The sequence below is a fragment of the Myotis nattereri genome (assembly GCF_964212035.1).
Source record: "Myotis nattereri genome assembly, chromosome: 9".
Lineage (NCBI taxonomy): Eukaryota > Metazoa > Chordata > Mammalia > Chiroptera > Vespertilionidae > Myotis > Myotis nattereri.
In genome coordinates this window covers 60,654,903-60,679,963 of record NC_138084.1, presented here as the reverse complement: position 1 = coordinate 60,679,963, position 25,061 = coordinate 60,654,903, and the positions used below count along the sequence as shown (strand labels likewise).

The following is a 25,061-nucleotide window of genomic DNA, read 5'->3' as shown; positions in this document are numbered from 1 at the left end:
TGACCTGAAGTTTCATCCTCATGGAGTTAATACAACTCTATTTTGGTTTCCTAAGTATTTCAGAGCTGTAGCTGATAGGTGATGAATCAGAAAGAATTGAAGACATATCCTCTAACTTTTACAAATTCCACTGTTTCCTCTGCTACAATAATGGAATGAATAGGAGTCCTTCCTTTCTTTCAAATAATATATTTTGCCTTATTTTAAGCACTTTCCTTCAGTAAAAATCAACACCTGAGACACTAAAGGAAAAGGAAAAGAACGCTTAAGGAGATGGGACTCGGTTTACCTTTTTCCCCTGAACTCTTCCAAAGGAACCCATGTTTTAGTAGCTGATATATTAGTGACTATCAGGTACTACCACAGGCAAGCAGTTTTAGACTCTGACATGGGAATAATCATTCTCAAATAATTCTGTACTATTTCTGTGGGCCATGAGACAGACTCGAAGCCTTTTTTTTTTTCTTTTTAAAATATCTTCCAAGCCCTATCTAATTTCCTTCACTCACTTCACTTCTAATATTCCACACTTGCTATTTAGGATTTTAGATTGATCCAAGAATGTCACTTACCTGAAATTTTAAAGGATAGAAAAGTGACATTTCTGGTATTGTGGTTTTTTTCCCCTTCTGTCTTAATATAAAGTTTGATGTTCTCTGACTCCTATACTCCCAAATTGTGTCCCAGTTCATTAGAATTTGTGGAAATGTGAACAAGATAGTAAGTCAGTTAATAACCTTTCTCTACAAAGAATATGCTAGGGTAATCTAAATGTCTAGTTGTAAGTTTCACAGATATTGTTCCCTTGTATTTCTTACAGTAGCTCTATGGGAGCAAGTTTTGCAACATAAACTAACATTACTAGCAGTAAGGGCCAGTATTGACTACAGTCTTTTTCCCACACCGTGCCTTTCATTATTAGCCTTCAGTAATAGATTACAAAGTGAAAAACCACCGCCATCCACTACATTTCACACTCAGCATTCCCAATATCAAACTCATTCTCCTAAATAAAATTGGAAAAAAACAGAACTGATAACCTACTTGGCTTTTTTCATTATTTGTTTCAAGGGAAAAAGGGAAGATGTATTTATTGACTTTTTGCTATGTGCATTACTTACACTCCCAGTTTCCATTTTATAGATGAGAAGACTAGGCCCAACTGAAGGACACATGGTAGGGCTGGAATTTGAACCTGACAATTTCTATCCCCAAATCTAGACTACAGTACTGTGTCTTATCAGAATTTTATATGATAATAACATTAATATAATACATGGCCAATGACTGGCTAAAAAGCTAAAACTGCTAACCCTATTGTGCAGCACATCAAAAATCACTGTTCATAATAAGCACAGGTGCAACTCCTGCACTGAGTTTTGGAGCTAAATGGAAGAGGCTATAGATTAAGGATCCCCTACCACCCTTATTGTATTCGTACTCATTTTACAGAGTGCCCATGAAGTAGAAATGAGTTCTGGTTCTTAGATTATTTGACTTAAACTTGCTTAAATCCTTCAATTGAAAAGATTGCAGACATATTTTGTTACAATGGATCCTTTGTAGAGAATCAGTTTTTCATTAATCTTTTAAAGAATAAGAGGGAACAAATAACACATTCAGAAAGATCCATCAATTCAGCCCTGCAGAAGTATTTGTACCTCTAGTAGCCAGCTAATCCCCTTCCCTACAGATTTTATTAATCAGACCTTACAAAAGAGCTCTTTTTTTTTTAATCCTCCCTTGAGGATATATTTTTATTGATTTGAGAGAGAGCGAGAGAAAAAAACACACACATCGATTGGTTGCTTCCTGCATGTGCCCCGACCAGGGATTGAACCTGCAACATGGGTATGTACCCTGAATGGGAATTGAACTTGAAACTTTTTGGTGTAGAGCAGTGGTTTTCTACCTGTGGGTCACGACCCCTTTGGGGGTCGAACGACCCTTTCACAGGGGTCGCCTAAAACCATCGGAAACCACATATAGCATATCAGATATTTACATTACAATTCATAACAGTAGCAAAATTACAGTTATGAAGTAGCAACAAAAATAATTTTATGGGTGGGGGTCACCACAACATGAGGAACTGTATTAAAGGATCGTGGCATTAGGAGGGCTGAGGACCACTGGTGTAAAGGATGATGCTCCAGCCAACCATACCACCTGGCCAGGGCAAGAGCTTCTATTTGCATATCTCAAGAACTATGCCATAGTTTGCTATTAATTGTTCTTTTCCATATAATTATATTTTTAAAAATTGAACTAATCACCTGTAGTTTTTTCATTATAAATATACTAGAGGCCCAGTGCACAAAAATTTGTGCACTGGGGGCTGGGGGGTCCCTCAGCCCGGCCTGTGCCAGCTCGCAGTCTGGGACCCCTTGGGGGATGACCACCTGCTGGCTTAGGCCTGCTCCCCGGGAGATTGGGCCTAAGCTGGCAATCAGACATCCCTCTGGCAGCCCGGCAGCCCTCAGGGGATGTCCACTTGCCAGCGGGGAACAGACCTAAGCTGCATTCAGACATCCTTAGCACTGCTGAGGAGGCAGGAGAGACTCCCACCACCACCGCTGTACTGGCAGCCATCAGCCTGGCTTGTGGCTGAGCAGAGCTCCCCCATGTGGGAGCGCACTGACCACCAGAGGGCAGCTCCTGCATTGAGCGTCTGCCCCCTGGTGGTCAGTGTGTGTCATAGTGACCAGTCATTCCCAGTCTTTCTGCTGTTAGGGTCAGTTTGCATATTACCCTTTTACTATATAGGGTAGAGGCCTGGTGCATGGGTGGGGGCCAGCTGGTTTGCCCTGAAGGGTGTCCCGGATCAGGGTGGAGGTCCCGCTTGGGTGCCTGGGTGAGGGGCTGATGGCTTTGTGCAACTAGTCACACCCCCTTCCGGGTGGGGGACCCCACTAGGGTGCCTGGCCAGTCTGGGTGAGGGGCTGAGGGCCGTTTTCAGGCTGGCCAACAACTGAAGCTCCCAGCCTCTCCTTTCTTTTTTTTTTTTATTCTGGGATTTATTTACCTTCTATAATTGAAACTTTGTTGCTGTCACTGGAGCTGAGAGCTAGCTCCTGCTTGCTGCAGCTCTGAGGCCATGGCCTGCTGAAAGCAGGTATCTGGGGTTTGTTTAGCTTCTATAATTGAAACTTTGTTGCTGTCACTGGAGCTAAGAGCCAGCTCTGTGGCCACCACTGGCTGAAAGCAGGTATCTGGGGTTTGTTTAGCTTCCATAATTGAAACTTTGTTGCTGTCCCTGGAGCTGAGAGCTACCTCCTGCTTATTGCAGCTCTGAGGCCATGGCCTGCTGAAAGCAGGTATCTGGGGTTTGTTTAGCTTCTATAATTGAAACTTTGTTGCTGTCACTGGAGCTAAGAGCCGGCTCCGTGGCCACCGCCGGCTGAAAGCAGGTATCTGGGGTTTGTTTAGCTCAGGGGTGGGCAAACTTTTTGACTCGAGGGCCACAATGGGTTCTTAAACTGGACCGGAGGGCCGGAACAAAAACATGGATGGAGTGTTTGTGTGAACTAATATAAATTCAAAGTAAACATCTACACTAATAAAAGAGAAAAATGGTAATTGGTGTACGACGATACCCTTTTCATTGGCTAATCACGGCTATATGCAAATTAACTGCCAACTAAGATTGGCAGTTAACTGCCAACTAAGATTGGCAGTTAACTGCCAACAAGATGGCGGTTAATTTGCATATGTAGGCACAATGCAGGGAGGCGAAAGGGAAAGCAGGAAGAAGCCCCCTGCCACTGACAGTGATCGGAAACCCAGGGGGGAGCTAAGAGCTGGGGGGCAGGGCCGCCTTTGCCCTGCCCCCCAGCCATGATCGGAGAATCAGGCACCTTTGCCGCTCTGGCCAGTGATAGCAGGAAGTAGGGGTGGAGCCAGCGATGGGAGCTGGACACAGTCGAAGCTGGCAGTCCCAGGAGCTAGGGGTCCCTTGCCTGGGCCTAAAGCGGAGCCCACGATGGCGGGGCCGCTGCAGCTGCGGGTCCCCGCTGCCCGAGCCGGACGCCTCAGCCAGAGGCGTTAGGCCTGGGCAGGGGCGGAGCCTGCAACCGCGGGGAGCTGGGGGTCCCCTCTGCCGGAGGCCTCAGGCCTGGTCAAGGGGCCGATCCGGTGATTGGTGATCGGCGGGTGATGAGGGTCAACTCCTCTGGCCGAGGCATCAGGCCTGGGTGGGGGGCGGAGCCGGGGATTGGGGGGATATGATGGTCCCCTTGCCCAGGCCTGAAGCCTGGGTCAGAGGCGTCAGGCTTGGGCGGGGGGTGGAGCAAGCGATCAGAGGGAGATGGGGGTCCCCTGCCCAGGCATGATTCCTGGGCCAGAGGCCTCAGGCCTGGGCGGGGGCCAGAGCCAGTGATCGGGGGGAGATGGGGGTCCCCTGTCCAAGCCTGACACCTCTGGCGGAGGCGTCAGGCCTGGGCAAGGGGCCGATCAGGTGATCGGAGGGTGATGGGGGTCTACGCCTCTGGCCGAGGCATCAGGCCTGGGCAAGGGGCAGAGCCAGCTATCGGAGGGGTCTGGGGGTCCCCTGCCCAGGCCTGACACCTCTGTCAGAGGCATCAGGCCTGGGCAAGGGGCCGATCCTGCGATTGGAGGGTAATGGGGGTCAACGCCTGAGGGCTCCCAGTATGTGAGAGGGGGCAGGCTGGGCTGAGGGACACTCACCCCCCCCACCACACCCAGTGCACGAATTTCGTGCACCGGGCCCCTAGTCATTACATAAAAGGGTACAGTCTTTTTTTTTTTTTTTTTTTTTTTTTTTAGTTTTATTTATTTCAAACGGGCTGGATCTGGCCCACGGGCCGTAGTTTGCCCACGGCTGGTTTAGATTCTGTAATTGAAACTTTGTTGCTTTCGGAGCTTAGAGCAGGCCGTGGCAGGCAGGGAACCTTGGCTTCCTCCATCACTGGAGCAAGAAAACCTCCTGCTCGCATTAGCTGCGTAGCTGCCGGCTACCATCTTTGTTGGCAGTTAATTTGAATATCTCACTGATTAGCCAATAGGAAGCGTAGCAAAGGTATGGTCAATTACCCTTTTTGTCTTTTATTAGATAGGAGGATTACAGTCACAAAACTTACAAAATCAAGGGGAGAAAAGAATCACAATCCTCCCATGCTGGCACAAGCAGCTGTGAACATGGAAATACATTTCTATAAACATTTTGATATATTTAAAAAAGAAAGAAATAGGGAATAAGAGTAAACATTTTATTCAAGGAAGGTAGGAAAGGACATGACACATTTTATATGGGAGTTTTTCAGAAGAAAGAACTTTTGGGTTTAGATTTTCAGCTTTATTTTAAGACTGCTCAGGGTTTCCTAGGTAATTTTTTAGCATGTCATGGTGTGTCATGTTTAGATTATTACAGATGTTCCTCTTTTTTCCCCCCATAGCTCCCCTCCACCCGGTTCCCACCCCACCCCAGGCCTTTGCCACCCCACTGTCCGTGTCCATAGGTACTGCATACATGCATATAAGATCTTTGTCCCATCTCTTCCCGCACCCCCCACATCCCTTTCCCCCCGAGAATTGTCAGTTCACTCCATTCCCATGTCGCTGCTTCTATTACATTCACCAGTTTATTCTGTTCATCAGATTTTTTATTCATTTGACTTTTAGATTTACTTGTTGATAGATATATATTTGTTGTCACTTTGTTGTTTGTAATGTTTATTTTTACCTTTTTCTTCTTCCTTCTCTTTTTAAAGAATACCCTTCAGCATTTCATGTAATACTGGTTTGGTGATGATGAACTCCTTTAGCTTTTTCTTGTCTATGAAGCTCTTTATCTGACCTTCAATTCTAAATGATAGCTTTGCTGGGTAGAGTAATCTTGGTTGTAGTTTCTTGCTATTCATCACTTTGAATATTTCTTGCCACTCCCTTCTGGCCTGCATAATTTCTGTTGAGAAATCAGCTGACAATCGTATGGGTAGTCCCTTATAGGTAACTGACTGACTGTCTCTTGCTGCTTTTAAGATTCTTTCTTTGTCTTTTGCCCTTGGCATTTTAATTATGATGTGTCTTAGTGTGGTCCTCTTTGGATTCCCCTTGTTTGGGGTTCTCTGCACTTCCTGGGCTTGTAAGTCTATTTCTTTCACCAGGTAGGGGAAGTTTTCTGTCATTATTTCTTCAAATAGGTTTTCAATATCTTGCTCTCCCTCTTCTTCTGGCAACCCCATAATTTGGATGTTGGTATGCTTGAAGCTGTTCCAAAGGCTTCTTAAACTATCTTCATATTTTTGGATTCTTTTTTATTTTTGCTCTTCTGGTTGGGTGTTTTCTGCTTCCTTGTATTTCAAATCTTTGACTTGATTCTTGGGATCCTCTACTGTTGAATCTCTGTGAATTATTCTTTATTTCAGTCAGTGTATGATTAATTTCTGAATGGTCCTTTTCCATTTTTTTGGCATTCTCACTAAGATCCTTGAAGGTTTCACTAAGTTTCTCAAAGGTCTCACTAAGTTTCTCGGAGCTTTCTAGAGGATTCTTGAGTAACCTTATAACTGTGGTTTTGAACTCTATATCCAGTAGTTTGCTTTTTTCCATTTCTTTCATTTGTGACATGTTTCTTTGTCTCTGCATTTTGGCTGCTTCCCTGTGTTTGTTTACCTCCAGGCCAATTGTCTGTGATGACCAGCTGTGTCAACAATGGAAGATCTGTTGCGCAGGAGACACCCTGATGGGGCAGGACTTGCTTCAGTGGGGCTTTGGTGCTCACTGAGTCTGCCCCTTGAGTGTGTCACTTATGGATGTGAAGAGTTGTAATCTGGTATGGTCTCACACTGACAACTGGGTACACTGGCTCTTGGATCTCCAAGGAGGTGCAAAGTCAGCCAGTGCCTGGGGCCATGCAGCAAGAGCTACAGAGAGATCTGCAGATTCCTCCTCTTTGTATGGGGTTTGGAAGTGCCCAGATGAGGCCCAACTGTGAAGCAATGCAGGCTGCTGCAGTCCTGGCCTTTGCCTTTAGATAGCTTTGGAGCACTCTGACCCAGCTGCAGTTTGGCAGGTTTTAGGCTGAGAAATGATAGGCCATTCATATGCAAAAGCTGCTGTGCACATCTTGGGTAGGGTTGTAAATTGGGTGGGGTCTCAGGGAGTCTCCAGGGCAGAGCAAACAGCAATGGCTGCCAGTCAGTCCTGCACAGAAGAGGTCCAACCGCTGCTGTGCGCACCTCCGTCTGGAAGAAAACTGCCCCTGCCGCATTCCTGCCCCAATGCCAGACAGTCCAGTTTCTCCCCGTATGTATCTGGGTCCCCCAAAGTCTCGCCCAGCACTGGAGCTCAGAGCACGTGGTAGCTTGTATCTCTCTCCTGATTAAAAAGCCGCACACCCGGGTTACAGCCCCTTCCGCGCCTCCACACCTCCTACCAGTCTCAATGCTCTTTCTTCTTTATTCTTTTAATTGTAGTTCTTCCACTCAGCCAGGTTTCCCACGGTTCTGGATGATAGTTGTCATGTATTTAGTTGTAATTGTATATGGTTGTGGGAGGCAGCAAGTACAGGTGTTTACCTATGCCGCCATCTTGGTTCTCCTACGGTCCTTTAAAAATATAAAAAGTGTTCTTAGTCTGATCCACAGTCCATAGTTTATCTGGCCTCTGTTTTCTTACGTTCTATCTGAATTTGAGGCAGGGTTGGTATCTTCTTTCAAGTGGTAATATCAAATCCTGTTCTTTGCCTAGAATTTTCTTTGTGGGGGAGAGGGTTAGGGCATTGGTCTTTCTCTAATTGAATTGTAAGAGTACTCGTGTGCATGCTGTGTGTGTATATGTAGCATATTTAGGGTTTTTGTCATGTAAAAGAGTATCCACCATTCCTGAGGGTTGTGTTTTTTCTCTCTTTGTTTAAATCCAGAATGAGTGATGAACTAAATGACTTTATGGCATCTGTGGAGATAAGCATGGGGGCGGGGGTCCCCTACTATGTTCTGCTAATGTGGTGAATCATAATACATGTCCTATTATTAACCCATCCTCAATACTACTTTGTGAACCTCCTGGTAATGGGTGTATTGGTCTTTCCATAAGCTTCTTGATGCTCTTTGTTTGCTTTAATATTCATAAGTAAGATATTGTAATTTTCTTTTTGTACATGCAGTCCTTTGTCAGTTTTTAATAACATGTTCTGCTGGCTTTATAAAAAGAAATTGGAAACTTTCTGTATACTCTGGGACTATTTAAATAGCAGTGGAATTATCTGTTCTTTGAAGATTTGGTAGAATTTACTTGTGAAATTTTCTGGTTGTTGTTTTTTCGGGAGTGTAGTTCTTTTAGCAATTTTTTTTTGCTAATTTTTTTGATAATTAGTTTTTTTGATAATTAGTTTATTGAAGCTGTCTTTTTTTTTGCTCAGTTTAGGTCATTTATTTTCTAAATTACTTAGATTTGAGCATAATATTTTATCATGATTCTTTTTAATTTTTCTTGGATCTTTGTTTTCTCCATTGCATTTCTTTGCTTTAATTTAATAATTTAATGTTTTTATTTGTTCTGATATGCAGTATTTTTATTGCCATTATTTCCTAGATATTATAGAATTTTAGTTTTGTTTTTCAGTTTGGAGTTAGGGGTTTTGTTTTGCTATTATTAATTTCTAATTTTATTGCATGGTTATTACTCTTTAGACTTTATTGATATATTTTTAGCACCCCATTATATATTACTTAAAACAGTTTATGGGGTCTTGAAAAGTATGTTATTTTCAGAGTATATAGTTCAGCACATATCAATTAGATCTAGCTTATTAATTATGTAATTAGGTCCTTTTTTTCTTTTAAAACTACTTTTTTAAATGTACATCTGAATCTTATTAATTTGTGGTAGTTATGTTATAGAAAGTCACTGTAAACACTAAATTAGTGAACACTGAGCAATTTCTTAGAGGGGAAATACAGGATTAGGTTCCTGCCAGCCACTGGTTACAACATTTTCATCAGCTTAATAATATATAACCTTTTCATATGTGTTTCTGTTTAAAGGCACCATTTTAATATACATTCTTGATTTGTTAACATGGAACTCATGGCCAAGAGCCCTATAACTCAGGACAAAAGGGGCCACGTGCTAACCTGACATGCCTGGAAGTCTTGTAAACTCTAAGACCTAAAGTAACCACAAGGATGGTCTGAAATTAAAACTTTAACTAAAAGCAGTTATGGTGGGTAGTTATGTGCTAGGCCAGTATCTTCATTGACAAGTCAAACTATACCTTAACTGAGCCTATTGTCTTTTTGCATCTAAGATAGCATACCTATGAAATGTCTGGGTAACTTGTAACTTATCTTTTTCCGGACCCCTTGGGGCATAACCAAATGCTCCTGGGTGCCAGGAGAGAGACCATAAATTCCTTCATTGTTATTGTTACCATGTTGTTGTTTTCTTTTTAATATATTTTATTGATTTTTTACAGAGAGGAAGGGAGAGAGAGATAGAGAGTTAGAAACATCGATGGGAGAGAAACATCGATCAGCCGCCTCCTGCACACCCCCTACTGGGGATGTGCCCGCAACCCAGGTACATGCCCTTCACCGGAATCGAACCTGGGACCCTTCAGTCTGCAGGCCGACGCTCTATCCACTGAGCCAAACCGGTTTCGGACCATGTTAATTGTTGACTTAACTATCCTGCACCCACTTAAGTAAAAGAAGTGTGTGTCTATCATTTTACTTTGAATCCAATCCCAGAGGTTTCCCCACTTTGCTTTCTCCCGCCTTCCTAATCTATCACCAATGGATTTCATGTAACCCACTTACATCTCCTCTTTCAATTGTAATGTATAAAACAAGGTGAAAAACTGCCATTCTCCAGAGCATTATCCCAGTCCGTTGATATTCTGCTTCCCGGCAGTTGTCGATAGTTTGGCTCATATAAACTCACAAAAATACTTTACAGGTTTGAATTATTTTATGTTTACAACAGACACTTGTTTAAAGTACAAGAGCTGAAACAAAAGGACTGATTGTCACTTTGTTTGACTTCATCTGTGTACCTGTATGTCAGACTTAGAATTTTCCCTACTTTCCACATGTCTATGAATGACCCTGAAAGTATCAGGAATGTTGTTTTGCGATTACAAGTAAATTTTGGCAAATAGGTGAATTTGCAGATATGGAACCCAAGAATGAGGATTGACTGTACTTCAGCTGGGATAAGAAAGATGATTTGAAATATTTTTCTACTATTTAAAAACATTTTTTGTTGTGTTTTCTGAAGTTTTTTTCCTTTTGTGTTATGACATCATAATGAGTCCTTCATGTAATGATTTGGCTGTTATTTCACGTCAGCTAAGATCATCATTATGAAGCTGTATTACTTCCCGCTCCAAACATCCACTTCCTCCTGTTTCTACCCTGCCTGCTTTGTTCTCATCTCCTCATTTAGCTCTGTCTCTCCTTATTTCATGGCCTCACAGAGAGCTTGGAAATGCTTTAGCCACTGTAACCGGACAAACAATGGGTCTGTGCTGCCTGTCACTACGTGAGCCAATTAAGCAGAGACAGGGTTGAATCATATGTGAGTGTTTATTCCAATACTGCCAGCAGCACAGGAGAGGCAGCAGGTCATCCACAAAAATCTGCTCTGCACCCCACCATAAGCGGCTGCTTATATTGGTAGAAGTACAAAAGGAAGTAGGCAAAAGGGCAAATGGGCAGTTTACAGACATGCAAAGGGCTGGGGTCTTCAGAGGGCTTAGTGATCTGCAAAGCCTGGGGCCTTCAAAGGGCTGGCTATTCTGGTTTCTGCTGCAAAGTTGTTCATCTTTCCATGATAATAGGCAGCTCCAAAAAGGGAGGAAGGGCTGCATTTCCAGGTGAGCTCCCAGGTCCCGAGTGCGGCTGCAGCCAGGTTAGAATGTGCCTTCTTTAATCAGAATAAAACAATCATGGTTAACAGAGCATGATTAATATTTCTTACAGTTCTAGCTGGTTCCCTAACATTCTATTTCTGCCCCCATCACCACCTCTTTTAGACCCAGAATTTATCATTCCAAGCAAGAGAAACTGTTGTTATGGTCTCTTGATAAATAAATATATATATATATATATCAGTGTTGGAGAGCTCTACACTCCTAACACTCTTCTCAACTTTCTCCCTTTGCCAGGTCACATATTCACCATATCCATCAACTCTTCGTAGATTTTGTATTTCGGGGTTAGAACTATTTTTTTATTTTAGTGAAAATGTATTGTGTTTTGTTTTTGTTCTCCTTGTTAAATTTTGTTTGACTTCAGAGAGGAGATCAAGGCAGCATTGCTTTTATTCTATTTTTAATAAGAAAATCTGTTTTCATTTCGGCACATTTTGTTAAGTCTCAAATGTGTCTGTCTAAACAGTTTATTTCCCTTCCGTTCCCTTCCCTTCCCTTCTTTTCCCTTCCCTTCCTTGTTGCTTAATCCCTTCACCGTTTTTACCCACCTTGAAACCCACCTTCCCTGACAGCTGTCAGTCTGTAGACAGTTTTTTATCAAATTAAAATTTGTGGTATATTCTTGATTTTCATTCTTTCTCCAGGCTTTCAATTGCTATATTTTATTTAATTCTTGTTATACATTTATGAGATATTGCTCATGTTTTTCTGATTGCAAATGTAATATTTTAGAAAAGGTATATTGTAGAATAGTTGTAATATTTATGAATAAAGGAGAAAGCAAAAGCATCCTAAAATTTTGTCATCCAGAAATATCAGCTATTGTTTGTGATTTTTTTTCTTGTTATTTATTGAGCCCATTTTACAAGGTAGCTCAAATGGTGACAGTCTCTTACAAATGGTGGTATTGAATTAGGGTCATTGGCAATATGTCTCTCAGTTCTGACAGTTTAGATTCTGTGAAATTTTATCTTTATTGGTAAGCCTTTCAAAAGATCTCATTTTGCAGGTAGTATTATAAATTGATCTGACAAGTTATAGGTTATGAATCTGACTGATGGGGGAAAGAGGTTTTCTTGTTTTCTACTCTTATAAAGAGTTAGTGAAAAATAATAGCATAGACAGTTATTCAGTATTAAATGTTCATCTCAATGGCCAGACTAATGACTTTTAGGATGCTGCCTTATCTACTAATGTGTAACTTCTTCTTGTTATTCTCTCAGGCCATGAGTAGGGCCAGAGCCCTCAGATCTCAGGCAGAGGACTCTGCTTCCGCCTTTATGAGTGCCAATGACTTTATGAGTGCCGATGACTTTATGAGTGTAGATTTGGCAGAACAGATGGCTGATGACTCCGATGATAGCAGCACAGCATCAGCCAGCAAAGGAAGAGGCCGAGGAAGAGGCCGAAGAGGAAGAGGGCAGAGTTCAGTGTCAAGAGGAGGGTCTCAGAGAGGACGAGGTTAGCACTGACGATAGGACAGTCTTTGCACACATTTAGACTCGGCCCTTGAGTGGGAAATATAGTACTATATTCCTGTTGGTATAAGTGAGTTACACAGTCTTCTAACAATTTATTTTGATAATGCATAAAGTCAACTTTAATGTAGTTCTGACATGAACATTTTAATTAAATAAATTTTAATGGCTGTATGCACAAAGGGTTTTAATTGCTCTAAATAACGTGTGTGTTTTTTTTTTAAAAAGAACACTGTGTTTTTCACACAGCACCTTTGGGTACATTTGATGTCTTATTTTACGTGTACAAAGGAATAGTGAGGCAAATATGTGCTGTTGAGGAAAATGGCTAGCTAATGACATAGCAGCAGGAAGAAAATTCCAGATCAGAAAAATTATTATTTTTGTTACTGTCATAGATACAGATGCCCACCCTCAAGTGGCTTCATAAAATTTGTTTGAAAAAAACCCCACCCCAAATACAATTTGATTTCTTAAAGCAATTACTAACATTAATTGCCATCATTGTGTTTAATGTGACTTGTGTTTACTGTTGTTTCTACTATTGTCACTGAATAGTCCAAACAATAGAATATAGTCATCCAGTGACCTCGTGATGCATTATGTAAATCCATCCCTAGGAATATTTAAGCATTATATTTACTACGTACTTTTTCATAGGAAAAATGGATAGTACTTTAGTTAAAAATATCCAGGGAGAGAAACCTTAATCTTCTAGTGATAATCCTGATCATTTTCCTTACATTTAGAGAAATTTTTCTTAAATTTTAATTGGAAGAGTATTAGCCAAGTGTGGTAGAAATATGTAGTTTCTGAAAATTGACTGAACAAACTCTAGATGTTTCTTCTTGTGTATGTCTTTGGCTTTTTAGAAGGAAGTTATGTTTTGACATAACTTTATAAAGATTTAATTTGGTGTTGTTTCAAAAAAACCTTGGCTGCTGATGTGATTGTATGTTGATGCTCATTATTCTCACAGCAGGCACTCGTCTGGAGACTTCTACTCGAAGCAGAAATTCAAAGGCCTCTACATCAACATCTAGAAATATGTCTATTCTGGATGGTGAGTATAGACAACAAATGATTATCTAGCAGTTATTTGTAAATTTCAACAGAGGAAGACCTAGGAAACTCCTTTAGTGAATCTCATTCATTTGTGTTGCCATCACTGGGGAGTCAGAAAGGCTATTAGAATACAGGATAAATTATACTGATTTAAAAGATCTTCACCATTGATTGGAGCTCTTGCAGAGGGTGAGCTGAATTTGTTTTTTTTCCTTTTTTTTTAAGTAATTTTTTATTTTTGAAAGTATTAAACATGTCCCCTTTTTCCCCTATTGACCCCCATCCAGCCTGCCCCCGCCCCTGGCCTTCATCACCCCATTGTCTGTGGAGAGGGTGAGCTTTAAAAAGTAATTATTATAGCCCTGACTGGTTTGACTCAGTGATTGGAGCATTGACCTGTGGACTAAAGGGTCTCTGGTTCGATTCCCGGTCAAGGGCACGTACCTGTTGCAGGTTCAATCCCCAGCCCCAGTCTGGGCATGTGTGGGAAGCAACCAATCGATGTGTCTCTTCACTGTTTCTCTCTTTCCCCCACTCTCCCTCTTTCCCCGTTCCCCTTCCTCCCTCCTCCCCACTCTCTAAAAATCAATGGAAAAAATATCCTCAGGTGAGGATTAAAAAAATAATTGTACTGGGCTGCATATCTGGCACTTCGGCCAGATGAGGTGCACTGTGCTGTCTGTTCCTAAAACACACAGATAGGAAGGTACTGACATCAGGCCAGGCCTTGATATATGGTCTCATGGCCCCTTCCCAGCACGTAGGCCTTCTTTCTCAGAAGGCCTGGAAGTCTCATTCCAAATTTGGGAGACAAAAGACTGGAGAAAGTATAAATAAAGAGAGTTTCCTCCATACTGGGGGCCCAGAATTTGAAAGACACATTTGTCTCTGGGCCTCCACAAAATTTAATAATAAAATGTAACACCTGTAGTCATCGCTGCAGTTCAGCCTCTCTTCGGCAGGGTGCTGTAACTGTAGTCAGCTGGCCAGCTTAATAAAGGCTCTTAAATTTAAATTCTGAGTCGGTGGTCTATCTTGCTGAGTGAACCCATAACATAATGATAAATCTATTTTGAGTTATGGAGTCTTAAGAATCTGATGAAAGCTATGTCTTCTCGTTAAGTAAATACTTATGTAATTGCACTCAATTTCAAAGGGTTAAAGACCCGTGGCATCTATCCATGAGTCCAGATTGATAACTACTGGCCCAATGAGGATAGATGGGAAAAGCTATAACAATTCAGATATTTAAATTCATTATTTGATAAAATGGACTTGAAAGACAAGAACAACTTTGCCTATTCCCTCATTTATAAATGGGAGAATTGAGCTAAGCAATTTGCCCTAGGTTGATAAAACCACTAAAACTACTAAGAATACCTTATATTTATGAAACAGTCCATGCCTCCCAACAGCTCTATGGCACTGGAACTTAAATTATCCCTGTTTTATATAACTAAAGCTTTGAAAAAATAAGGCAACTTCCCAAGGTCTCACAACTAGTAAATTCTAGAGCTTGGATCGGTCTCACAATCTCTAAACTCCAGAACCAGTAGTTAACCATCGTGCTAGCTTCCAGAGCAAGATAAGATTAGCAGCCTAGCTACTGGTTCTCAGCAGAGGAGTCTTTGCGTTACACACGATAACCTATCAATGTGGAGGTGGAGAAAGCCGCTCAGGAGGAGTTGAACTGCGCCTCAGTCAGAGGAAGTTTTCACCATTTATTGGAGGAAACTGCCACTGGAGAAAGGATATAAATATAAGATCCGTTAAATGAATAAGGAACTTTCCTATCAAGTCTCGCTGTATTTTGATTCAAGGATTGTTCAGTATTTAAGGAGAGCCAGCTGAGATCCTGGTCTTTTGACTTCAGAAGCATGTTGTCTTAGTACCACTTAGGAAATGGCATCTAGAAAGGTCCTGTTCCGTTCTTGGCAGACTTAAGATAGAAGCAGAGAAGGAGAAAGAGAAAAGACAGCATGGTAAACATCAAGGCCGAGTTCACCATGTCAGAGCTTTGTGACCGTGGCTAGTCACTCTCCTGGTGTGTTTACATGTACATTGGGACTAATAATCTCCACCATATTGGATTATTCTGAGTAAAAACAAAAAACCTGGCACTTGGTAGGCATTTATGAAATGTTAGTTATTGCTATTAAAAAAAGAGAAAACAGAGGGAGTTAGAAAAGTAGAGCTAATAAAATATAATCCACCATAAATTGGTTAGCATGCAACACATAGGCATAGGTGTTATAATGACCAACCTTCACCTTTGCCCAAACTCCCTTTTTTCAGCATGATTTTTTAAGTGTTTTATGTGAAGCTTCTTGACATCAGTAGGTAGAATTAATCACTTAAAATGAGTCTTCAGGTTTCCATTGTTAAGAAATTAGTTAAGTTTATTGCTCTTTAAAAAAAAAAAGTTTGTTCCCCCTCCAGCTGGCTGTCCTTGATGTTCTGCAGTTTCATTATGATGAATCTAGAGGGGGATTCGTCTTTATCCTCCTTAGGATTTATTGGGTTTCATAAACTGTGAATTGGTGTCTTTCATCATTTTTAGAAAATCCTTAACTGTTATCCCTTCAATATCACCTCAACGTTATTCTTTTTCTCAATGTATGACCTTTGCACTCTCTTCTTCCATGACTCTTTACTTCTCTAACCAAGTTTATAAAGTTAAAAAGTTCTGTTTTATTTTCCTGTGCTACTTTCTGAGTAATTATTTCTGATCAGTCTTCCAATTCACTCATCTATTCTTAAAACTCTCCATTGAGTTTTTCATTTTTTGGAGGGGGAGGGAAGAGGAAGTTGAAATTCTATTTGGTTCTTTCTAAATATGCTATGTCATTTTTAGTAGTTTTTAAATTCTCTGAAGATATTTTTAAGCCTGGCTTTAATTTTTGTGTGTGTGCATAGTATTCTGTGTCTAATATCTGAATACCTTTGGCCTCTTTCTATTGTCCATTTCTGATTACTGTTTCTCATTTGTGGTGTCTTCTTTCCTTGCATGCTTTGTCATCTTATCTGTAAGAGTAATTTGACATCTTGGGTGAAGTTGTCTCCTTCAGAGAAGACTCATTTATTTTGGCAGGCTTGTAAGATTACCACTAGTCTTAGATCACTTTAAATTTAAAATTATGACTTGAGGACCAGCCAGGGGATATGTTCTTGTAAAATCCCACTCATCTGGGTCGCTAGTGGCAGTGGGTTTACCTTTCCATGCTGGGTGCTAGTGGTCTGGTTCTTACGAATGAGTGATTTTTAATTGCGTGAAGTTATATTTCTCAGTTTCAGAAGTCCCATCTCTGTTAAACCAGTCCTGGAAAAGGTGCAGCTGGGGCTTCAGCAGAGCTAGAAGCAAAGCCAGTGTCCAACGTTTGCATTCCACGGTGGAGCTGGGTCTGATGTAGCCTCAGACTAGTCACAGTCCGTTAGTCCATTGTGTGAAGGGTCCACCTGGATGTGGGCGAGTACGGAGTAGGAGAGCACACCCCTTGCAGCAAGAGTCTCAGGAGAGCAAGAGGGAACTCCGTTTGTTCAAGAGCTTCTGTATCTCAGATTCCGTGCCCTTGCAGTGGCCACACCTAGTCTGGCCAATGACCTGTTCCAGGTGTGACCGACATGTAATCACCTTTGCCATGTCATTCAGACCTTACTGGTCATTCAGACCTCACTGGGCATGCATCTGTTCTTTCCTTGTCTAGTCCCTTCCCCCAGGATCTCTGGGGAACAGATCTGGAGAGTGTTAAACCAGCTTTCTGGCAAAGCTATACAAATGGCATGCCTATGTTATCTGGCCTCTCCTTTGCTCCTTTTCTGTTAATTAATTAACTTATAATGGTATCAGACGTGGTCTGGTTCCCCACCTGGAAGTCCTCTGAAGCCCTTCCTTTGAGTTTTAATGGAGGCTTCATTACACAGATACCATGATTAAATCATTGGCCATTGGTGGTAAATACAACTTCCAGCCCATCTCCCCTCCCCAGAAATCAGGGAATGGGACTGAAATCCTAGCTTTCTATTCAAGGTGAGTTTCCCTGGCAATCAGCCTCCCCTTTAAATGCAGTCCTAAAGTTAACATAATAAAAGATACCTCCAGGCATCTCACCATTTCGGAAATTCTCTGTGCCAGAAATAGGGACAAAGCTAAATATACAGGGATGCGCAGGAGTGGGTTTACAGTTGTGAGCATGCCTATGTTATCTGGCCTCTCCTTTGCTCCTTTTCTGTTAATTAATTAACTTATAACGGTATCAGTTTATTCTTGTATTTATTATTAGTTTTTATTATTATTAACCTTCATTTGTCCACCTTGTGTATTTCTTATTGTAAAATCATAATATCACAGTTTGGGAATTGGAAAAAATCAGTGGTTTACTAACCTTCATGTTTCTAACCAAGTTTATAAAGTTAAAAAGTAACTATTCAAAGGAAAGTTTTATCGTGGAATAAAATTTAAGCTGTTCTCTAGAATTCCCCTCTGGACTATTTCTTAGGTACTGAATATGGTTAGCAAAGTAGGAGTGAATAAGAAAGCTCTCACTGGAACCATAGCTCCTAACATAGCCACAGGGAAGGGGATTGCCACCTATAAGAGAAGGGAGACATTAGGAGGGTTACCTATGATATATTTGGAATTCAGTCTGTTAAATTACCAGATTTTATTCTTTAGGTATTTATAAAATATTTTTATCATAGGTGTCTTTATGAGCATGGCTTGTTTGCTATATTTCAATAAGCCGAAAAATCATATGAAACTGGCAGCGAGGCATTGATTTATTTTAACATAATTGCACCTCCCTTCAGATTTTAAAAAATTTAAATGGTTTTATAATTAGGCATCACAGGTTTTTGCAGATAGGAGTTAGAAAATCTTCCGCTAAAGAAATGTGCAAATTTTTCTAAGTTATTTTAAGAACAACATAATGGATATTTCATCTTTTTCATTATAGCCTTTAAATCTACAAGACAGCAGCCCTCACGAAATGTTGCTACTAAGAATTATTCAGAGGTAAGAAAAAGTTTTATAGCTGTGTTTAATAACTTGTGTATTCTGAATTACAAATTGTCTGTTCTTTGACAGAGTAAATAAAAGAAGAAAACCTGTGGATCATTAAAGCTGGAGAGAACTTTACTAATTATCTAGACAGGGATTTTTTTTGTTTTGTTTCTCTTTTTTAAAAAATAATAGATTACATGATTAGAAATCCATCATGTCTGCATCTAGTAATATTTTTAAGGATAACAGTGTTGAAACAAAAGAGCCCGTGCATGAAATACTAATTTAGAAGTATGCTCAGTGCAGACAAGGGCTTTATTTATGCCTGGCTTCCTTTTGCTGCGTATAGTCTCATAACTCTGTCCTGTGCCTTAATGGCTGCAGCTGGATTCAAGCAACTAAAAGGCTGAAGTCTAAGGACCTCAGTTCTAGATATAACATAGGCCTCTTCTCTTCCTTTGCCTCCCAACAAGAGTCCAGTCTGGGCTTGGCTCTCCTGTTACCTCACTTTCAGAGCCCAGGTGTGTTCACTCCAGGCCAGTGCTCTTTTTTCTATATCAGGGTTTCTCAGCAGCAGCACTGTTGGCCTTTAAAAGAAATTGACTTTTAGAGAAGAAGGGAGAGAAACATCCGTTTGTTGCTGCACTTTCTTGTGCATTCATTGATTGCTTATTGTATTTGCCCTGATCGGGAACGATGCTCTAACCAACTGAGCTACCCAGCCAGGGCATTGTTGACATTTTGGACCCAAATAAGTCTTTGTTTTGAGGGACACATTGTAGGATGTTTAGCAACATCTCAGCCTCTACCCACTAGATGCCAGTAGTACCCACTGAGTTCTGACAATCAGAAATGTCTCCAGACATTTCCAGATGTTTATGGGATGTAAGTGGGGGTTAAAAATCACTGCCTGTTGAGACTCATTGTTCTATATCATACTGCCTCAGCAGCTTTTTCTAAAATATTATTCTTTTTAATATGTTTTTATTGATTTGAGAGGGAGAGGAAAATTTCAACAAAAGAGTGCATATGTGCCAGCAAAGCTGTGGAGGCCATTTACCCAATATGCTATTCCATACATAACCCTATACTGTATACTTTATGAATCGATAAAAAATTTACAATTTTTAATTATAAACCTGTGTTTTCTATCAAAATTACTTCTTGCGTGAATTTTGGGACACCCTTTATCTTTTTAGTATTTTGTCCTTGGCTTTACGTTAGGTGAAGACATAGCAAATGTGTGTATTAAGTGTCAAGACAACACAAAATGTAGATAAATGAGTAGCATTTTGGATGTTAGCATCAAGAATCACAAATATCTTTAGTGGGGCTTAAAGCCAACCAATTGTATTTAACAGGGGTAAATGTAACAGACAGATAGATACCTGGCACTTCCTACCCAGTCTTACACCTCATTTAAAATTTGAGCTGGATCGCTTCTCGGCCTTTTGGCTAAGATCAAGTGTAGTATCTGTTCTTATCAGTTTAAAATTTGAGCTGGAACACTGATGGTTGAACTCATTAGAACCCAAGAAAATCACAAGGCATTGTCTGCACTTGACCCTCTGTGAGTATTCAGCAAACCAGCTACATGTTCCTCTAGGTACCCAGGCTGCCCTGGTGGCCAGGAGAGAAGTGAAGTCACACATGTATAGAATACTGTTTGTGAAATGAAGAGGGACATTGGAGGAGTCCAGGTTGAGCTTTAGTTTTAATGGTTGCTCATTATGTGATTTTTGCCTCCTTTATTTTGACTGTTTTCGTATATTAAAAAGAACAACTTGAGATTCAGTTGTTTATTTTTAATTTAAATTTATATTCCCATTTGCTGCTGTGTTCTCTCCCCCTTAGGTGATTGAGGTGGATGACTCTGATGTAGAAGAAGACTTGTTTCCTACCACTTCAAGAACAGATCAAAGGTAGGTACAATGACTTCCTACAAAAAGAAACATCTGAAAAAATTAAAAGTTATCCAGAATTTTACTAATACATATTACTATGCCACAGATGTTTAACAGATTTATTTTCAACTAGTCAAGAATGTAGAGAAGTGAAAAATAGACCCAAGGACTATTTCAAAGAGGCGATTCAGCATTATTACAAGTATTTTCATCGAAAATTTATACGACTGTAATTTGTTTCCTTCTGTCTTTATTAGCCAGTGATTTTCTTGATGGAGTACTTTGTTCTCCCCAGTGAACAGAAAATAGTTTTGCATTTTGTTAATACTTGATTTCAAATTCTCTTCATCATCATATCTTTATATACCGCGTTAAACAGGATGCTGTGCTAAACACTAAAGAGAGGATCACGTTGACTTTCTCTGCCATCAGAGTACTGATACTTTTCCTGTCCTTTTTGGGTTTTGCCTCTTATCCAAAGGCTTGACTTGGTTCAGTGTCACTATTTTCTGTTTGTTAACATTTTAGATGAATGCTGTTTAAGTAAAGCTCACTTAATGAAAATTTTTACTTATGAAAATAGTCAACAGTTTTTTAATACTTATTTTCTGTGTGAGCATTATATTAGGTCTGATGGAGGACATAAGTGTTTTAATAAGCTTACTGCTTTCAGGCAACAAATTATAGTGGAAAAGAGATAAACACATTTCAATCCATTAAGGGATGATTGAGTCAGCACATAATTATATGTGAAATTTTATTACACAAACTAGGTCTGAGTGCATGCAGGTTCTCAGCAAGAGGAGCAAGTAGTGTGGACTCTCTTAGAAGAAGAAGCTTTATAGAAGGAGTAAAATTTACCTGTGATTTTAAAGATGGGAATTGGTTGGATTAGTGGGGTGGAAAATGACAGCTGAGGGTAATGCCATGAGCAAGAGCTATAGAAATCGGGGAGATCGAGGGAAAAGCTCTACCTCAATGCATCTCAAACTTTTTTCATGATCTTAACTTCTCTTTTCATTAGCTACGGATAAAAATTAAATTTGATTTAAAGTAATTAAAATGATTTTAATTTACAAATTAAATACTAAAGAATGACATTTTGTTGGGTAGGATTGAGCTTGAGAGAGCCAAAAACCATTGTAATATCCAAAATTTTTCACCTCCTCCATTCCTGGGAACTAATTTTCGTTCTGTGGATGTGAGATTGTATGGTTTATGTGAATTAAATGTCGATCTTGGAAAAATTGGTACGTATAGTTCCACATCCACTTTCTATTCAGTTAAACCCAATGCTAGGATCTGGGGATAGAAAGACGAAAGAACTTTAGACGTGGAAACTGTGAAATGCTTGTGAACTTGACATGAAGGAAGGGTATAGATCCGTGGTCGGCAAACTGCGGCTCGAGAGCCACATGCGGCTTTTTGGCCCCTTGAGTGTGGCTCTTCCACAAAATAACACGTGCGGGTGCACATACAGTATGATTGAAACTTTGTGGCCCACGCGCAGAAGTCGGTTTTCGGCCTGGGTGAGTCTATTTTGAAGAAGTACCGTTGATATTTGGCTCTGTTGACTAATGAGTTTGCCGACCACCTATACCAGTGATGGCGAACCTTTTGAGCTTGACATGTCAACATTTTGAAAAACCCTAACTTAACTCTGGTGCCGTGTCACATATAGAAATTTTTTGATATTTGCAACCGTAGTAAAACAAATATTTATATTTTTGATATTTATTTTATATATTTAAATACCATTTAACAAAGAAAAATCAACCAAAAAAATGAGTTTGTGTGTCACCTCTGACACACGTGTCATAGGTTCGCCATCACTGACCTATACTATAGGTGATTGGATATAAGACTCCAGAATTCAGATAAGAGGTGTGAATGGTGCCTGTATTTACCTCTCAATAGCTTGTAACTTGATATATAAAGTCACTGGAATGGATAGATCACCTTGAAAGAGAATGTGGAGAGAAAAGAGAGTTTATGTTTTGATCCTGAGGTAACAACCTTTAGAGTGTAGGTAGAGTAGAATGGGCAACAAGAAAGACATGAGAAAAACCAAGGAGAATATAGAGTTGCCGAAGCCAGTGCTGGCCTTTGCAGAAGGAGTGAAAAGTACTGAGGGGAGCTCACGTGCAGGTCAGCTTGTGTAGTTGTGTTAGGTAGTTGAGGATAATTGAGGTAGTTAGGTCTTGCTGAGAGATTTAGTGGAAGGATATCAGCATACTCAGTCTATCAAAGGAAGGAAGTTCCTTTCTGAGTACTTATTTGGTTGTTCTTATCTTTGTAAATTAAAACACACACAAGCAAAAAAGAACGGCTAGCTTTCTGTTTTGTTTTCCAGTAGTGAATATAGTTGAGAAGAATATAGTTCAGCTTGTGTAGGTCCTTATTTTTTATTACCAGAACTAATGAAAATACTGTCTTACTATGTTTGACATATATTTAAGGATATTAAAGGAAAAATATCTTGATTTTGTTAGCATTTTGGATTGTCTACTTCCCAGTAGAATGTCTGTTGACTTCTTATTTACTCATGAGGTGGATAATAACTGAGTTATTTAGCACTTCCTATGTGTCAGGCACTGTTCTCATCATTTCCATATGAATTAGCTCATTTGGTGCTCACAGCCACCTCAGGAAGTAGATATAACTACTACTCTCTTACCCCATTTTACCTTTGGAGACAATGAGGAGGGTAGGCGAAGTAACTTACCTAAGGTCACCCAACCACATGGCCGCGCAATCAGCTCCAAAACTTGTCTCTGCTATTGCTTCTTAACACAACAGACCAAGCTCTCAGATAGCAGTAAGAATCACTTAAGTGATGAGAGGCAGTTAGAAGTTAACATTCTGGCAAGAAATCTGACTTCAGCCTTGCAGACTTGTGTTTCTGATGACAGCAACTAAATGACACAAATTTAGGCTGTTTTTTTAATTACAGTGGAATCTCATTCATTCCGGAAGGCTGTTCGAGAAGCAATTTATTCATAAACCAAATCATTTTCCCCCATTAAAAATAATGTAAATTGAATTAATCTGTTCCAGATGCCCAACTAAGTCCCTGTTTTAACCTTTCTTATATACAGTGGGTGTCTAATGTATTGTTTAATCTATAAATAAACACTTCTTAAATGTCTCGAACCACCCCCTACTGACCTTAAAGGAATCACTTTCAGCACTCGCTCCAGGGGGGTCTTTCAGGTCAGCACACAGCATCTTTGCTTGTCCACATTTCACTGCGTTTGAAATGGCTGTCACTGGCTAACTGCTTTTTGTTTATCCAAATCAGCAACAGTTTTTCTACCTCGTCAATTGCCCGTGATTGTGCTTTTGTAAGCACTTTCACACCCTTAGCAACATTAAGTACAGGAACTGGCACATAGTAACAACGATATGAGTGCTTATTAAATAAAGAAGAGGCCAGGGAAATAGAACAAGAGTGATAGGAAGAGTGGTAAACAGTAACAGCACTAATATTTTCTGGAAGTTAAGTTTAAAAAGGAAATAATTTCCAGCTGTAAAAGTTCCTTCTGCCGGATGGGCAATGGAAAGCCTGATTTTCCCTGGAAAAATTGTTCTAAATTCTGCCATTGTTGTACTGGGACTACGAGGACCCTTTCAGATTTGATACTGGCAGATTTAAAACGCCCTCTCCTTAAAGCAGCAAGCAAGAGAAGAACTGGCTCCATCTGACCAGCTGGAGGAGGAGAGACTGAGGGGATTCTATTAAGCCTTGCAGTAGGAGAACTAACATTTTTGGGATACTGTTTATGTGTCAGGCACAGCTTAAAGGCCAGTTCAACATTATGCTTACAGCACTGCTGCACCTGACTTATTGGCTGACCGTCTCTAGACAGCATTCTAATATATGGCTCTCAATTTGATACAACCCATCCCTTATTTTTGAGCCACACATGAGGCTAATCAAATCAAACACTATCTTTTGACATCTGGGACAAAAGCCCATTTATTCAACCCTACAATCAAAACAGTATAGCCATTTCTTTCCCTTCTCACCATTGGTTTCTGGGGATAAGGGGTCTGTCACAGGTGAGGTCTCTAGGTCTCTGGAGTCCTCTGATAGAGAATTAGGGCTCTTGCTACGATCAAATGAGCCAGCGTTCATCGTAGGTGCCTGGCTTGTTTCTGGGCCCCATTGGTTATTTGTCTAGGGCAGGGGTGGGCAAACTTTTTGACTCGAGGGCCGCAATGGGTTCTTAAACTGGACCAGAGGGCCGGAACAAAAGCATGGATGGAGTGTTTGTGTGAACTAATATAAATTCAAAGTAAACATCATTACATAAAAGGGTACGGTCTTTTTTTTTTTTTAGTTTTATTCATTTCAGACGGGCCGGATCCGGCCCGCGGGCCGTAGTTTGCCCACGGCTGGTCTAGGGCGAAATCAGAGAGCAGAGTCGGGTCTCAGTGGGTGTTTCTTTCCATAACCTCCTCCACCTTTCCCCAAACCCCCAACAGGATCTGGTCACCTGAGTACATGCTTTATGCTTTTGATGATCTCCTCTCTGGCACAGATGGAAACAAATGAGCAGTTAACCATCGCCTGCTTATATCAAGTACAGAGAGATGGATCAGTGGATAAATTCCTTGATCCTCTACCTCTAAAGCTTGACAAATCCTCCTGTCCTTTACTTTTGTGCACAAGAACCTGTGATGTTTCTGCTTCCTTCTGACGTAAGACCGCTTGATTC

The 25,061-nt window shown here is 40.5% G+C and overlaps 1 protein-coding gene across 1 annotated transcript in view; it reads left to right on the top strand.

Annotated features, from left to right (window-relative positions):
• Positions 1 to 25,061, top strand: part of MRE11 (MRE11 homolog, double strand break repair nuclease) — a 73,524-nt gene that overhangs the window by 46,401 nt on the left and 2,062 nt on the right. The window contains exons 15-18 of the mRNA XM_081099021.1: positions 12,118 to 12,355; positions 13,352 to 13,435; positions 18,390 to 18,448; positions 20,291 to 20,358. Of these exons, the coding sequence (XP_080955147.1) occupies positions 12,118 to 12,355; positions 13,352 to 13,435; positions 18,390 to 18,448; positions 20,291 to 20,358 (449 nt within the window). The remainder of the gene's footprint in view (positions 1 to 12,117; positions 12,356 to 13,351; positions 13,436 to 18,389; positions 18,449 to 20,290; positions 20,359 to 25,061) is intronic.